The sequence below is a fragment of the Zonotrichia leucophrys genome, chromosome 5 (genome assembly GCF_028769735.1).
Source record: "Zonotrichia leucophrys gambelii isolate GWCS_2022_RI chromosome 5, RI_Zleu_2.0, whole genome shotgun sequence".
NCBI classification, from domain to species: Eukaryota; Metazoa; Chordata; class Aves; order Passeriformes; family Passerellidae; genus Zonotrichia; species Zonotrichia leucophrys.
Genome location: NC_088175.1, coordinates 6071758 through 6089094, shown reverse-complemented (window position 1 = coordinate 6089094; position 17337 = coordinate 6071758). Strand labels below are relative to the sequence as shown.

Sequence of the window (17337 nt, the reverse complement as noted above, 5' to 3'; positions counted from 1 at the left end):
CTTTGTTACTCTTGTGCTGCTGTAACTGTTTATTTCGAAAATAACTTATCAACAAATCTGTTGCTAAATAGGATCTTAGTGTCACAGAATGCAGCCTAATATACAGTGTCAAAATGCAGCAAGGTTTCATCAATAATGCAGGCTTATACTGTTAAACAAGCCCGTCCAGTCCGTAAATGGCTACCTGCCTGCCAGCGTGAGCTTGCAAAATTCTATTACAATTCTGAACCCCTACTCCTAGTATGCTGGTGGTTCTGTTCCTGTATATATCAAATCCTAATAAAATCATATTTCACATTGTGCTCTTTAACATGTCAATAAGAAGAGAAACAATTTAACATCCTGATATATGCCCTTCAGTTGCTGCACACAGAGAGGAACATCAAGAAGGTTCTTTCATTCACTGTCTATTAATTGTAAACTTCAGATGTTGCTTAAAAATACCCCATCGTTGTTTATTTTTTGCCTAAATCCAGGTCACCCTCCTCTTTCCCCTTCCAAAGTTTGAGATGTCTTTTCCAGTAGGGTTAATTTTCTCAAAGAGAACAAAAGAACAGCTGTCTTTATGAATTCATGATACAGTGTTAAATAAGGTTTAAAGAAAACCATTTAATATTAATGCAGATGACTCTTGCATTTTTGCTATGCCTGGATCATGAGAATGGTTATCCCTAGTTAAGGTTGGAAATAATATCGTGGTGATCAGTTATCTCCAGGATCATGGCATAGGTATTCTTATATGTATGCATAAAAAGAAATTGAGAGACTCATTACATGTCAAAAGCCAAATACTAATTTATGATGCACAGATGCCATTTCTGTCCATGTCTTCTGGTTTAATAGCAGTTACTTGGATTTTGTGAGTGACAGCCAGGTGTTCAAACTTAACAGATCTGAAATCTCCAGCAGCATATGGAGAGCTCTGACACTGCTAAAAACTGTTATTATTGAAGCTTGTCCATGGATTGCATTGCATGAGGTAGATTATTGATTACAAGTACAATAAAACAGAAGCCTTATTTCTGCACAATGAAAGCTGCTCTCTGGATTCACCAGCTCCCCAGCCTGCAAGGGACAGAGCAGGACAGAATCTGCTGTAATGTGTCCAGCCAGGAATGACCACCTGCACTGGAATCACTGCATTGCAGCACGGCTGCCTGCATCCTCAGCAATTACATCATCTGTGATGCACTGAGTACTTCCCACGGCTTGGCTTTTTGTTCTGCCAAGACATTTTTGTTGTTGTTGTTCAGAGACTTAATTTCCAAATCATTTTCAAAGCAGATGCCTGAAAATGCAAAGCCACCTTTGGAAGAAAAAAGCAGCTGTTTAATGTTCTCACTGAAGCATAGTTGTCCTGGCAACATACCTCTGCAAATAAATGCACATTCTGTATTGCAGATTTCTCTCTCATATAACTCTTCTGTGACTTATAATTCACTTACTGTAATGCTTTATTATTTTTATAGCAAGCTAAATCTTAATGGAGTTTTGTTTAAAGATAATGAACCCATTCTGCATCTGAGACATATTGCAAAGCTACATTTGACCTAATTTAGTTAATTAAGTTGGTGTGGAGCTTAAAGGTTAGGAAATAGTCTGATAACAACAGAAGGTGGTTGAGTAGGAGTGGCAGATGTGTTAGAAATTATTTCTTACATACAATATTTTTTTGCAGAGGATGTGGGAGATGAAGGAGAAGAGGAAAAAGAGTTCATTTCCTACAGTATCAGCACTGACATTCATTATGGAATAAAGTCAAACAGGTGAATTAGTAAAATAGATCTTAACATTTCTACTCTATGTATGTAAAACTTGTATAAGCAAATTTACCTGCTTTACCTACAAATTTACCTTCAGTTTGCCTATTGCTTTCAGGCAGTTTTTTTATTCAAGCTTGCCAAGGCAGAGGCTCTAATAAAAGAAGGGTGTGTCATGAGGCTGAAAGGAGTGGACCTAGGACTTCTAGCTATGGGGCTATTAATTTTGGCTTACATGCAGCTGTAACATACACAACTTGGGTTCAGTATTCTTTGGTTATGTCTGGTGGTTACATATTTATTTACTATTTATGCCTCACTTATATTGAGGCATATTTGACTCTGAAGCTTTATAAAATGTGTTTTGTCTTTAGTGTGCCTCTGTTTCAGAGTCCTTATTGATAGTTCAGCTTGCTTATTGCTGAACTGTAAAGATGTATTTATTTGGAAGACTTGTATTCAAGTCTCTTAGAAGAAAGATTGTGAAGTGTGATGATACTTTTTAGATTTTACTTTTGGATTGCCATTTGACTCCTAACCTTGCAGTCAGGTTTAAGCTATTGTGTCACTGAAGTGTCAGATGATTGGTCAGTAACTCTCTTCTCTGTTCTGCAGCCTGGCGTTCATTAAACGCACAGCAGTGATCGATGCTGACAAACCAGTGTCTTCCCAGCTCAGAGTGCTCACTCTCAGTGAAGATTCTCCATATGAAACACTGCACTCTTTCATTAGCAATGCTGTTGCTCCCTTCTTCAAGTCCTATATCCGAGAATCTGGCAAGGCAGACAGGTAATTCAGTAGAAATGCTGCATTTCTGTGCTAATGAACTGAAGTGTTTAATGATTAAAAAAAGTAACAAACAACAGTGACTCTTCAAGATGAATCACATGAATTGTTTTGGCACATGGTTGGTATGATGCTGTTGCTGACTCTGGGGAAACAGTTCAGGTCTAAATGTGTTATGTATGGTTTTTTGGTTTGCCTTCTTACATGTAAACCTCTGTGCTTTTTCAGGGATGGAGATAAGATGGCTCCTTCAGTTGAGAAAAAGATTGCAGAGCTTGAAATGGGCCTCTTGCATTTGCAACAGAATATTGAAATTCCAGAGATCAGTCTGCCCATTCATGCAACCATTACTAATGTTGCCAAGCAATGTTATGAACGTGGAGAAAAACCAAAAGTTACAGATTTTGGTGAGAAGGCTGAGGATCCATTGTTCCTTAATCAGTTACAGTCTGGAGTCAACCGCTGGATTAGAGAAATACAAAAGGTAACCAAATAAAGAACAAAGGGAAAAAGGCAACTAAGTAATAAGAACTTCTGTGTAGTACTGTGTATCTTCTTCACAGATTAACTGGTAAAATGCTGCTTGTGCAGGATGCTCTGAAGATCTCAGACCAGGTTTTAGACTCACCAGAGACATTGGTCTAAATTAGGCTAAGTCTAGTCTAAAATTAGGCTGAGCCTAGTCTAAATTTGGAATCTGGTCTAAATTGTTTGACAAATAACCAAGAGTATGACTTTGTTTTACATGTTGTAATAGACTCAAGTAACTGGCAGTAATCTGTGAATTTTGTAACTGTTCTTCAAGTCTTTACAGATTGGTACAGCAGATTGAGGAACACATCTGATTTGGCCTGTTTTGTTATTTGCCCCTGGTGCATCCACAACCACAATGGTTGCTCCAGCCCTATCTTATAATCTCATACTTCTACCTGTTACTTTTCAAAAGAACTGCTGTTCTGTTGGTGTTACTCAAAAGCAGCATCTGAGATACTAGTCTGGCTTTTTGCCTCTGTTGCACAGGAAACACCTATTGCTCATGGAGCAGTGTTGCTTAAGAGCATAAAACACTTGTTATCTTGCCTGGCTCATCTGCCTTTGACCAGAATACAGACACTGCTCAGGAAAGCAGGCAGGTGACATTTTTAGGCTATGCTGAAGATTATTACATGAGAGTCCTAAAACCAACCTTTAGGATCTTTGGAATTACACTTTTCACATGTTGCATACAGTTCCTACACTTGTCAGAGAATGAGTGCCAGAACTGTCTGAGGTTGGGTTATTAAAACCCCGCAGTTTTTGCATGTTTCAGTTATATTTAAGCAAGTTTTTACAGCTGAAGCATATAAATTAAATGCTTTTCTTTCTCCCTTCTCTTTCTCTCCATTACTTGCAGGTGACCAAATTAGATAGAGATCCTGCATCAGGCACTGCATTACAGGAGATAAGCTTCTGGTTAAATTTGGAAAGGGCTCTGTACCGCATTCAGGAAAAACGGGAAAGTCCAGAAGTTCTGCTGACTCTGGACATTCTGAAACATGGCAAACGTTTCCATGCAACTGTCAGCTTTGATACTGACACAGGTAAAATATCTGTTCAATAACATTTTTCTCAAATGTCATACAGAACTGTTAAAAAACCTGAACATTGTGCTGCAAAGAGCAGTGCTGTTGCGAGGAACTTTGGACTGGTTACAGGTAGAGATTTAGGTCAATGAAATGAAAAGTTATATTCAAAATCTTTTCCATTTAGGTCTGAAACAGGCATTGGAAACTGTGAATGACTATAATCCACTGATGAAAGACTTTCCACTGAATGACTTGCTGTCTGCTACGGAGCTGGACAAAATCAGACAGGCCCTTGTTGCAATATTTACCCATTTGAGGAAAATCAGGAACACAAAGTACCCAATCCAAAGGGCATTGCGTTTAGTGGAGGCTATTTCAAGAGATCTGAGCTCGCAGCTGCTTAAAGTGTTGGGAACCAGAAAACTGATGCATGTGGCCTATGAAGAATTTGAAAAGGTATGTTTATGGCTTTGTGATACTGGTTGCTGTATTTTTGTGTTGGACAGTGACTTTCAGGCAGGATTTAATTTGGGAGCTGAATTTCCTGTTCTAAAACTTTTTTTCAGGTAATGGTTGCATGCTTTGAAGTATTCCAAACCTGGGATGATGAATATGAGAAGCTGCAAGTTCTGCTGAGGGATATTGTGAAGAGAAAAAGGGAAGAGAACCTGAAGATGGTGTGGCGCATCAATCCTGCTCACAGGAAACTCCAGAGTCGTCTTGATCAAATGAGGAAGTTCAGGCGTCAGCATGAGCAGCTGAGAGCTGTCATTGTGAGAGTCCTGCGACCTCAGGTAATCCTGGTTGTTACAAAACAGAAAATCTGAGTGGCTTCTTCAGGAGTGTTACTGTTACTTGAAGTTAGCAACACAAATGTAGTGTAACATTCAGTTTCCATGTTTAGTTTTGAACGCTTGCTAATAGGCTTACCTTTCATTCTGACTTACATTGTGTAATACATGCTTGTGTTAATAAACTCAGCAAGTCTAGACATAACACAGAGGAGATTAATAAATGTTTAAATCCTTGAACTTGGCTAAACCACAGTGGAAAATGAGATTATGCTGCACAGTAGTGGAAGTTTGCAAAGTAACTGTGCTGCCTTGTTCCTACTGGATGTTAATTCTGAAGCATGACTGAAAGTTTGTTAAGAATTTATCACTGATTGGCTGGGGGTTTGGGCAATATTTTTTAGAACCAACTGCATTTTGCTACTTCAGGGAAAATTTGAAGTATCCAACTCACTAAACTGTGATTCTAATGTAGGTAACAGCTGTTGCCCAGCAAAATCAAGGAGAGGTACCTGAACCACAGGATATGAAAGTAGCAGAAGTCCTTTTTGATGCTGCAGATGCTAATGCAATTGAAGAAGTCAATCTTGCTTACGAGAATGTTAAGGAAGTAGATGGATTAGATGTTTCCAAAGAAGGTACAGAAGCCTGGGAGGCAGCAATGAAGCGCTATGATGAAAGAATTGACAGAGTTGAAACAAGGATAACAGCCCGTTTGAGGGACCAGCTCGGTACAGCGAAGAACGCCAATGAAATGTTCCGAATCTTCTCGCGCTTTAACGCCCTGTTTGTGAGACCTCACATCCGCGGCGCCATTCGTGAGTACCAAACACAGCTGATCCAGCGTGTGAAGGACGATATTGAGTCTCTTCATGACAAATTTAAAGTACAATATCCACAGAGTCAGGCGTGTAAAATGAGTCACGTTCGTGACTTGCCTCCTGTGTCTGGGTCTATAATTTGGGCAAAACAGATCGACAGGCAGCTCACCGCTTACATGAAGCGTGTGGAGGATGTCCTTGGCAAAGGCTGGGAGAACCATGTGGAAGGTCAGAAGCTGAAGCAGGATGGAGATAGCTTTCGCATGAAGCTCAACACTCAGGAGATCTTTGATGACTGGGCAAGAAAAGTTCAGCAGCGCAACCTTGGCGTGTCTGGTCGCATTTTCACCATCGAAAGCACTCGTGTTCGAGGCCGAACTGGAAACGTCCTGAAACTGAAAGTCAACTTCCTGCCAGAAATAATTACACTTTCCAAAGAAGTCCGAAACCTGAAGTGGCTTGGTTTCCGTGTCCCACTAGCAATTGTCAACAAAGCTCACCAAGCAAACCAGCTCTATCCATTTGCTATTTCTCTCATTGAAAGTGTCCGCACATACGAGCGAACATGTGAGAAGGTGGAAGAGCGTAACACTATCTCCCTGCTGGTCGCTGGCCTGAAGAAAGAGGTGCAGGCTTTGATCGCAGAAGGAATTGCACTCGTGTGGGAATCATACAAGCTTGATCCATACGTGCAGCGCTTGGCTGAGACTGTCTTCAGCTTCCAGGAAAAGGTTTGTGTTTTCTGTCAAAATCTGCAAAACTTTTACATTTATAGTTCAGTAATGTGTGGTTATCCAAAAGTGTCACTGGATAGCTGAGAACCAGTTCTGCAGCTCTTGGTTTAAGTAGGTGATTTAGTCAGCACAAATTGGCCAACCGGATGGATCTTTTAATAGTGCTAAAATTGCTATTAGCAGTACTGTTTTCATTTGATATTGCTAAAATCGATGGTTTGCTGCATCCAAATAAAGATACATGATTAACCATTACTGAATTGTTGTTTCCTTGATCTAACCTGTCAAACTAAACATCTCATTTTTCCTAAACTGTCTTAGGTGGATGATCTGCTCATTATTGAAGAGAAGATAGACCTGGAAGTGAGATCACTGGAAACATGCATGTATGATCACAAGACTTTCTCCGAAATCTTGAACAGAGTTCAGAAAGCTGTGGATGATTTAAATCTTCATTCATACTCAAATTTGCCAATCTGGGTCAATAAGTTGGATATGGAGGTAGGTTTGAGATCGAGGAGTAGTGTATGTTTAGAGGTAACATTTTATTCAGGTGCAAAATGTATTTTGATTATTGTCTTCATAGTCACACCAGAGACTAAATTCTCATTCCCTGAAAATTTCAGTGCATTTTTGGTATGCAGAAGATGCAAGACTGTGTTGGGGTTGTTTTTTAGAATTTTGTGATCAGTAATTCAAGGGGAGTTTGTCTTTTGAAGAAAAAAGTTTGATACAGTTTGACAGCCCAGAGGATGCTGGGGACCAAGGTAGATACAGTGCAGTGGAAATGTGCTGTCCTGGTAGCAAAGACTTGTTGCCATCATATTGTTTGCTTCTGCCTGTTAAGTTTCAGGTTATTGGTCACTAGGCTAACTTCAATATGATTAAAATTCTTTAATTACATTAAAGTCCATGAGGAGGAGAAGAAGTTTTGAATTATATTCAGTGCAAATTTACCAAAACTCTTTAATTGTGGAATGGTTTGGGTTGGTAGAGACCTTAGAGATCATTTAATTGCAGCCCCCATGCCATGGGCAGTGATGCCACTGATTTGGTAGCTCAGAGCCCCATCCAGCTTGGCCTGGAACACTTCCAGGGATGGGGCATCCCATAACTTCTCTGGGCAACCTGTTCCAGTGCCTCACCACCCTAATGCCTAATCTAAACCTCCTTTCTTTCAATTTAAAGCCATTATTCCCTGTCTTAATGCTACAAGCCCTAGTAAACAGTCCCTCCAATTCTTGTAAGCCCCTTCTGGTGCTGGAATGGCTTAGTGAAGGAGCACTTGGTTCTTTGAGGTGCTGTAGTGTGCCTGTCAGAATGTATTGATAGTGGGATCTTCATGCTGTGAGTATGCAGGTTTTTCCTCCAATGTGCCTCATTTTCTTTAGATTGAAAGAATCCTGGGTGTTCGTTTGCAAGCTGGACTGAGGGCCTGGACCCAGGTTCTTCTGGGACAAGCAGATGACAAAGCAGAAGTTGACATGGATACAGATGCTCCTCAAGTGAGCCATAAGCCTGGTGGTGAACCCAAGATCAAAGTAAGATTTCCTGTGGGGTTTTTTTGCATTAGTTTTTTTTTTTTTTGGTTGGTTGTTTTTTTTCCATATTGTCAATTAGCTAATGCAGAAATTATTTCTGAGGCCTATATGGTAGATAAATATTTCTTCTTGCATCTGTTTTTGGAGAAATATTTTCCTCCTTCTATTTAAGTGCAAGTTGATTTCTTCAAGTCCAAAACTCTTGTCTATATTTAGCAGTATCTGCCAGTAAAATTGTGTGTTTTTACTATTTTTGCAGAACATTGTACATGAACTAAGAATAACCAACCAGGTGATCTACTTGAATCCACCAATTGAAGACTGTAGATACAAACTTTACCAAGAAATGTTTTCTTGGAAAATGGTAATCCTGTCGCTGCCAAGAATTCAAAGTCAGAGATACCAGGTAAGTGTAATGAAGCTGTATCTAAGTCAGAGCCGTTGCTTTCACTTAGTAATTAACTGTCCTCAATATATTAGTGTGTCCATCTAAAACCAAACCTGTGTGCCCTGGAAATTCGTGTATATCACAAGTGTAACTGTGGTTCTTAGGTTGGGGTGCATTATGAGCTGTCTGAGGAAGAGAAGTTCTATCGTAATGCATTGACAAGGATGCCTGATGGCCCTGCAGCCCTGGAGGAGTCATACTCAGCTGTCATGGGAATTGTGACTGAAGTGGAGCAGTATGTCAAGGTAGGAGGCTGGCAGGATATAATGGAACCCCTAAAATTAACATGGACTTTCAGTTTTCCTGGGGTCTGGAGGGAAACACGTTTTGGAATATACTGGAGAAGTTCTGAACATTGTGAAATACCTCCATCAGGTTTGGCTGCAGTACCAGTGTCTGTGGGACATGCAGGCTGAAAATATATACAACCGTCTTGGAGAAGACCTGAATAAGTGGCAGGCCCTTTTGGTTCAGATAAGAAAGGCAAGAGGAACATTTGACAATGCAGAAACCAGAAAGGAGTTTGGACCTGTTGTCATAGACTATGGCAAGGTAAGAGATCTTAATTATTTGTTGTGATAAATGCATTGAATTTCAGAATAGATGTATAACAGAAAATAGCAAGGATGACAACTTACTGTTATGTAACATTATTCACTTGTAGGTACAATCAAAGGTGAACCTGAAGTATGACTCCTGGCACAAGGAGGTGCTCAGCAAATTTGGCCAAATGCTTGGTCAGAACATGACAGAGTTTCATTCACAAATTTCTAAGGTAAGAAAAGTCCTAATTCCAGTTTTTCACTTTCAGATCCACTGTTGTAGAATGCTAAAACACTGATTTGTGCCCTTAACAGTCCCGTCAAGAGCTGGAGCAGCATTCTGTGGACACTGCTAGCACATCAGATGCCGTGACGTTCATCACATACGTGCAGTCCTTGAAACGTAAAATCAAACAGTTTGAAAAGCAAGTTGAGGTATGTTTGTTGTCTTTTGTTAATGATTCTGACTTGTGGAAATGTCAGGCTTAGCTCATAAAATGCAGCTTCATCATAAAATAATACTCAGGTTCTCTTAAAAACAGATTTAAAATTTGTATTCTGAAAAATCTTGTGAGCTCTATAGTGAGCATTTATTAAAGTGTGTTTATTTAGCCTTGCAGCTTAAATTTTGTGTTTTTAACTTAAAACCACTGTGTCTTGTAGCTATATCGCAATGGTCAGCGCTTGCTTGAGAAGCAAAGGTTCCAGTTCCCTTCCTCTTGGCTCTACATTGACAACATTGAAGGAGAATGGGGTGCCTTCAATGACATCATGCGGAGGAAGGATTCTGCCATTCAACAACAAGTAGCAAATCTGCAGATGAAAATAGTTCAAGAGGATCGTGCAGTGGAGAGCCGAACAACTGACTTGCTGACAGACTGGGAGAAAACAAAGCCTGTAACAGTAAGTAGTGATGGTTAATATTCAGTGAATGAGGTAGATTTTCTGCATTCAGTTTGTTTTTATGCTTTTTTGCAGTTTTTCATTTTAGGTGATTCTTTTTAAGGGTTCTATAATAACCTGCTAGTGTGTTGATTTTTGGCAATAGTTTCAGAGGAAAATTTACCATTAAACCATAGGCCTCTCTTAGGTGTAGAAAAGCAAATTACTTTATTGACTAAGGGAGCTTTGTCTGAAACAAGTATGTGTCAGAGGTATGCATGTAGGAGGATTCAGAAGCAAGCTGCTTTTTGCCTTTTTTTTTTCTGAAGTGCTTTTTAGTAAAGCCAAAAACTGCATGTGAAAATGAAATGGGACTTATTGTGGAATATGTTGTCTTATGGTCAGCAAAATGGAAATGTAAAAAAATGAAACAAACCAACATTTATATTTAGTCCCCACTTTTAACTTGCCTTCATTGTAACTGTAGGATTGTTGGATTAATGTATCCTGTGCAAACTTTAGGGAAATCTGCGTCCAGAAGAGGCTCTCCAAGCTCTTACCATTTACGAAGGAAAATTCGGCAGGCTGAAGGATGACCGTGAGAAGTGTGCCAAGGCCAAGGAAGCTCTGGAACTCACAGACACTGGGCTGCTCAGTGGCAGTGAAGAGCGTGTCCAGGTACAACCTGCTCACATACCTTCTTGCCAGTTTTGGATAAAAATGTTTCAGTTCCATCATTTTCTCCCTCGGGAGAGGGACTTGTAGTGTGTGCTGTACCAATATCAGGGCACAGTCTCCACACTGACTCAGTTCTAGCCTTCAGAGCTTGTCTATGATCTCTTCCTTGACTGTCTTATTTGAAACTGTTCATCTTGGTCACTTGCTGTTGCAGTTCTGTTGAGCTGGCAAACTATCCAAAAGTTTTTGATGGATTAGAAGTATTTTGTTTAACTCACCCGTGCTATTGACTTTGAAGAAATTAGGAATAACTACTGATGTTTGTTACATTCTATATTACAGGTAGCCCTTGAAGAGCTGCAGGATCTCAAAGGTGTCTGGTCTGAACTCTCTAAGGTCTGGGAACAAATTGATCAAATGAAAGAACAACCCTGGGTCTCAGTACAGCCTCGCAAGGTACTTCACTTTTGTGTACATGAACAATATAACTGCTACAAGTATATGTAAATTAGGAGTTAGACCTCTTGAGACAGACATGCTCTATTGTCAATCTAGATAATTTTCAGTGTTTAGGTACCCTTTTCAGTATCTTGTGAGCATGTTTCTTCTGAAAGTAAGATAAAAAATATTCACAGGATTGTCATAATTTAAGTAATCCTACAGGGAATTTATGCAGCTTCCGTAGTTTGAGATTGGACTGCATCTACAGAGAAGAAACTGCTGTTTTTAAATAGTCTGTTGGACCTCATTAGAGAAACTTCATTGTACAGTTGAGTAAACAGCATTGATTTTAGTTCAGTGCTCAGGAGGTAAAGAGCAGAAAGAACACTAATCTATAAACTAACTGCCTGTGACAAGACTGTGTCATGAATCTCAATCAGACCAATAAAATTACATTCTCAGCTGTAACCACATCTTAGGCAAACAAGGCTAACACTTGTAAATGCTGTCCTGTTGCTGATGTGTCATTAGATAAAGTTTTCCATAACAAATGTATAGGTAATTTGTACGGTTATGTGCACAGGACTTGTAGAGAAAGATTTCATTGCTTTTGTGCCACTGACAGCTTCGACAAAACTTGGATGGTCTGCTGAACCAGCTGAAAAACTTCCCTGCCCGTTTGCGCCAGTACGCCTCCTATGAGTATGTCCAGAGACTTCTGAAGGGCTACATGAAGGTAAGCTGCCCACATTTATAAAGTGCATGTGTTTTATAATCAAGTTCAATGATGTAACTTGCTTTCTTTTCTTCTGTAGATAAACATGTTAGTTATTGAACTGAAATCCGAGGCACTTAAAGACCGACACTGGAAACAGCTGATGAAGAGGCTTCATGTTAACTGGGTTGTCTCAGAATTGACCCTGGGCCAGATCTGGGATGTTGATCTGCAGAGAAATGAAGCAATTGTCAAAGATGTTCTGCTTGTGGCTCAGGGAGAGATGGCTTTGGAAGAGTTCTTGAAACAGGTTAGTATCAGTCCTTGTATGTATGCATGTAGTAGCAAATCTGAGGGTTGCTGTTAAGCGGTGACTTGTGTAGAGTAAACTTGTCACTCTAAGCTGTTGAAGCAAGTGCCAAGACTCCATGGTTTGCTCTGTTTTGGGCTACAGTTTAAAGCTTTGCAAACTTCCTCTGATGAAACTTGCATTTCCCCAAACTAATTTGGGAAAAGCAGTTCTTGGTAGTGACTGCTAAAATCCCACCTTGAACTGCATCATAGCTTCAATATTTTGAACAAAAGCTTAAGCGTAAAGCCAGAATTTTCAGGTAAAAAATAGTATCTGGTTTCTGTAATACATTTCTACTTTGTAACTATGTTGGAGCAGAAATTATTGATGTCATATCTTAAACATCTTTTTCTCCAGATAAGAGAAGTGTGGAACACCTATGAACTGGACTTGGTCAATTACCAGAACAAGTGTCGTTTGATTCGGGGGTGGGATGACCTTTTCAACAAAGTCAAGGAGCACATTAACAGCGTGTCTGCCATGAAGCTGTCACCATACTACAAGGTAAAATGGAGAACAAAGCTAAAGAATTTTTGGTTATTTCTGCTTTCCCCTTCTGTTTAGTTTATATTTTTGTCAGCAGGGACTATATTCACTGTTTAAAGCTGACAGACTGTTATTTGTATAATGCATACTTTGTAACTCTCAAAAAACTGTTTCCTCTGATAATTATTAGTAGATAAACACTTTATAATATTAAAATGAATATTAATGTAGTGTTTAAACTTCAGGTGTTTGAGGAAGATGCCCTTAGCTGGGAAGATAAGCTGAACCGTATCATGGCACTCTTTGATGTCTGGATTGATGTCCAGAGGCGGTGGGTCTACCTGGAGGGTATCTTTACTGGCAGTGCAGACATCAAGCACCTGCTGCCCGTGGAGACCCAGCGGTTCCAGAGGTAACTTTGTCATTTTGTTGTTTTCTTGCCTCCCTTGGGGCACCCTGTGGGCAGGCCTGAAACTTCATGAGTCACTGTAGCACTCTCTGAGTTGAAATACTGGCTGAATTCTTACCTGCTCCAACTGGATTACAGCTGCTGTAGGTACAAGTTCATCAAGCAAAGAGGTGCAACTGTGGCAGAAAATGTTTGTAGTAAGTGGGCTGATGTACAATTTTTAGGAGATGATTTGGACTCAGGTGGTTTTCCTTGCTAGTTCCTATCAGTGAGTTCAAGGATTTTTCTGGCATTGTGGCTGCAACAAACAGGCAAATTTCTGTTGCTGCAGCCTTTAATGTCACCCTTTAAACATTATTTACTTCCTCTCTTTTAAGTTGGTCTGATCATACTTACTCATTCCACACACTTCCAGTCAGATCAAAGAATCAGATTTATGTGTCACTTCAGGAAGTAAAGATAATTAGATCTGCTCTGGACTTGGTAGATTGAACATTACAAAGGAGTTAGATTTTGTTGTTGAGGGCTTGAGGCAGATAAAGAGTAATTTGGGGAATTTAAGCTTGTATTCCCTAGAGCTGCTGCAGCCATTAGAGGTGGAGTGGTCATTTAGAGACAAATAACCTTGGTGTTCTGTAGGCCTGTGGTTACTGAGTTTGCACTAATGCATTGTGTTATTTTACTTGCAGCATCAGCACTGAATTCTTGGCACTCATGAAAAAGGTGTCCAAATCTCCACTTGTGATGGATGTTCTGAACATTCAGGGTGTGCAGAGATCGTTAGAGAGACTGGCTGACTTGCTTGGGAAGATACAGAAAGCCCTGGGAGAATACTTGGAAAGGGAGAGATCCTCTTTCCCTCGGTAAGCAGTTGGCTCCTGAAGTAATCTGATGTTTCTGTGCAGGAATTGGTGTACTGCTCTGGAAAGCCTCTACCAGTTCTGTGGTGCATGTATATCAGATGTTATGACCATTTATTTAGGTATTGTCTATATACATAATTCAGTTACAGCTACTTCTCCCGAAGTGGGGCTGAAACTTCGCTTACTTGCTCATCTGTGTCTGGTTTCAGGATTTGGGTATTGCCTAAGCAACCATTGCAGCTGATTTCTGTAAACTGAAGAGGTTCTTCTGCCATTTGATTAAGGGACAGTGTCTGAATTGTCATAGTCCAGTATTTAGGTCATTGATTTTGACTTACCTGTAGTCTTCAGCTAGTTTGTCACTTAGCATGAGAAAATAAGAGTGAGGGAGGTACTGAGTGGGAGTTCTTCTTCCTGACCGGCTATTCAGTCCCAAACTCTCCTGTTGCTATTTCAGAGATGGCTAAGTAAAGAAAATTATCCACACTATGGAGCATGTATACACTTCTGTATAGTACAGACCACATGAACTTAAAAGTAGTAGTGAGGTATAACTGCTAGCAAATTTGTGGTTCATGCACACTTGCACTGTTGAGGAAATGGTTGTCAATTACTTCCATGTAGTGGCCATGGATGAAGCATAAATTATCAATTAAAAGTGATAGTTGAAGTTCTGATATAGATATAATTTTTGTGATTAATAGATTCTACTTTGTTGGTGATGAAGACTTGCTTGAAATCATTGGAAACAGCAAAAATGTGGCCAAGTTGCAGAAACACTTCAAGAAAATGTTTGCTGGAGTTTCTAGCATTATTCTCAATGAAGACAATTCTGTGGTTCTTGGAATATCCTCACGTGAAGGAGAGGAGGTATAGCTGCAGTATTTCTTTTTAAATAAAATTCTGAAAATAAATGGATGTGTGCTGACTTAAACCTTTAATTCTTGCAGGTGCTGTTCAAAACACCCGTCTCCATCACAGAACATCCCAAGATCAATGAGTGGCTCACTCTTGTTGAGAAAGAGATGAGAGTCACCCTTGCTAAATTGCTTGCAGAGTCTGTTACTGAGGTAGAAATCTTTGGAAAAGCAACTTCAATTGATCCAGCAGTCTACATCTCTTGGATTGACAAATACCAGGTATTAATGTGGAATACTTAAGGATACTGCAGCTTGGTTACTTCAGCAAGGAAAACTATCTGATGAGGGTTTTTTTACACAGGCTCAGCTTGTTGTGCTGTCAGCCCAGATTGCTTGGTCTGAGAATGTGGAGTCAGCCCTCAATGGTGGAGGTGGAGACAACAGCCCTCTCCAGTCTGTGCTAGCCAATGTTGAGGTCACACTCAATGTCCTGGCAGACTCTGTGCTGATGGAGCAGCCACCCCTTCGCAGAAGGAAACTGGAGCACTTGGTAAGTAAAAACTTCCTTTCCTCTTCAGGGTTTACAGGTGAGCATTTTTAAATTTTGATGAAAAAAATTGATCAGTCTAAGATTTACTGTTCCTCCAGCAGAAGATTTAGTGTGATTTAAGCAGTTACATTAAGGCCTGATCCTTAATGTAGGTGGTGGAAGTTTTTCATTCTAGTCAGCTTAATTCATGATATCATATGATATGCTGTCTCAGGAATTGATCTTCAAACTGGATCTTCCAGGTATGGAAGTTTACTGATCTTTTCATTCAGATGTGAAATACGTCATTAGGTTGCTTATTATTGTAATCATAATATGCTTTTGATTGTAGATAGTGATTGGAGGTGGGGGGAGAATTAAAATGATCCTGGGTTATTTCTAGAGGGAAATACCTGGTTTCTGGCAAGTAAAATACCAAGTTCAGTAGTGTAAGGGATTAACAGGCTAACTGGGCTTTGTTGTAATCTAGGAAAGTCATTAAGAATAGTAGGCAACGTTGATAGTTCTGGACTTGCGGCAACAAATTTTAAACCAGAGACTGGTTTTAAGTCATGATTTCTAAGTGATGGCAGTTCACTGTGCTAATCTGAGAAGCTGTAGGGTTCCTGTCTTTACTGGCTTGTATTGTTGTGGCCTTAAGGAGTTCCTTCCTTTTCCAGATCACTGAGCTGGTGCACCAGAGAGATGTTACAAGATCACTGATCAAAAGCAAGATTGACAACTCCAAATCCTTCGAGTGGCTCAGCCAAATGCGGTTCTACTTTGACCCAAAGCAGACAGATGTGTTGCAGCAGCTCTCCATTCAGATGGCAAATGCCAAATTCAACTATGGCTTTGAGTACCTTGGGGTTCAGGATAAGCTGGTGCAGACTCCTCTCACTGACCGCTGCTACCTGACAATGACACAGGCCCTGGAGGCAAGACTTGGAGGATCACCATTTGGTAAGTTTGGGAGACAAGTGTATAAAATTCTTAAGTCTAATATATGTGAGAATGAGTGGTTTAGGTCACTTAAAGACTCACCAGTGAGGAATCAGTAAAGGCAGGTTTAATAGGGATTTGTAAAAGCACAGCAAGTTGTATGGCAAGGTTCATTTTATTACTTACTATATAGATAAAGCACACAAGGAAAAATCTGATTACAATCTAAAATGGTTTATGTGGAGACTAGGGACACAGAAGGACAAGCAGGGATAACAGTAAGGGATGCAGAGGGGTAAGGGAGACTGCTGTTGTGTCACAAGGGTCAGAGTGGACTCCCTTGCCAAACTTAGCTTTAGACTGGATCCAGTTTAGGTCTAAAGGGTTTAGAAAACTTCGTTATCTAATCAATACAATAATATCAGTACTTGAACAATTTATGAATTTAAAACAAAAGTATTCAGTAGGATTTTCTATAAGCACAGCAGTAATTTGACAAAATATTTAGAGTAATTATAGACCTAAATTTGCAACACTCGTAAGGCACCCAGGCATGAAGTATGTGCAAAGGTATACCTATGAAAAACTCACATTAAATTCAGTGAAATACATCAGATGCCTTTGCATCTCTCCAGAGATGAAGGGTTGGGTCTCAAGGAGTGGGAGATATCAGTGCAGGTTCAATTGTCAACTTTCAGTGGCAATCCTCCATTGCAAACTGGAGAGATGACAAGCTCCAAGAGGCATCCCACTGGGAGGGTGATCCTGGTCACAGCCTCAAGAGTCTCACTTATGACCACTGTTTATGGAGTTGCAAAATTACTGATTTTAGTCATCAGTAAATTTCCATCCTGGCCACAATCCGAGTTGGTGGTTGCTGGAACTTTCCTTGAAAAGTCCAACAACAAAAATATTATTCTACTTGCTCTGTTGTTCAGACAGAAAAAAGAGAAGTCTCAAGGCTATTTAAGTAGAAAACAGGAGGTTGTTTTACAAGGGAAGCTGTGGGAGCAGACAGGGTTTCTGATAACCACAAGGGGAGCTAACTGGTGCTGTTAATGTAGGCCAAGGCTTAACAAGCATTCCTGAGACGGTAGTGTGGCCTAGGATGGAGTTCAGGGGATGAACTGGGGAAAGTATGTGCATCCCCACGATACAGTGTTAATATAAACATGTAGGACACTTCTAACTA

The 17337-nt window shown here is 40.0% G+C and overlaps 1 protein-coding gene across 1 annotated transcript in view; it reads left to right on the top strand.

The window, feature by feature from the left end:
* The window catches only part of DYNC1H1 (dynein cytoplasmic 1 heavy chain 1), a 44758-nt gene that overhangs the window by 1003 nt on the left and 26418 nt on the right, over window positions 1–17337 (top strand). The window contains exons 2-27 of the mRNA XM_064714549.1: window positions 1679–1766; window positions 2376–2549; window positions 2775–3030; window positions 3940–4126; window positions 4296–4567; window positions 4678–4905; window positions 5378–6454; window positions 6779–6958; window positions 7849–7998; window positions 8258–8404; window positions 8551–8691; window positions 8822–8998; window positions 9111–9221; window positions 9304–9423; window positions 9652–9891; window positions 10393–10548; window positions 10891–11004; window positions 11615–11725; window positions 11805–12014; window positions 12414–12560; window positions 12788–12954; window positions 13641–13814; window positions 14519–14684; window positions 14765–14953; window positions 15036–15224; window positions 15884–16166. Coding sequence (XP_064570619.1) covers window positions 1679–1766; window positions 2376–2549; window positions 2775–3030; window positions 3940–4126; window positions 4296–4567; window positions 4678–4905; window positions 5378–6454; window positions 6779–6958; window positions 7849–7998; window positions 8258–8404; window positions 8551–8691; window positions 8822–8998; window positions 9111–9221; window positions 9304–9423; window positions 9652–9891; window positions 10393–10548; window positions 10891–11004; window positions 11615–11725; window positions 11805–12014; window positions 12414–12560; window positions 12788–12954; window positions 13641–13814; window positions 14519–14684; window positions 14765–14953; window positions 15036–15224; window positions 15884–16166 — 5454 coding nt within the window. The remainder of the gene's footprint in view (window positions 1–1678; window positions 1767–2375; window positions 2550–2774; window positions 3031–3939; window positions 4127–4295; window positions 4568–4677; window positions 4906–5377; window positions 6455–6778; window positions 6959–7848; window positions 7999–8257; window positions 8405–8550; window positions 8692–8821; window positions 8999–9110; window positions 9222–9303; window positions 9424–9651; window positions 9892–10392; window positions 10549–10890; window positions 11005–11614; window positions 11726–11804; window positions 12015–12413; window positions 12561–12787; window positions 12955–13640; window positions 13815–14518; window positions 14685–14764; window positions 14954–15035; window positions 15225–15883; window positions 16167–17337) is intronic.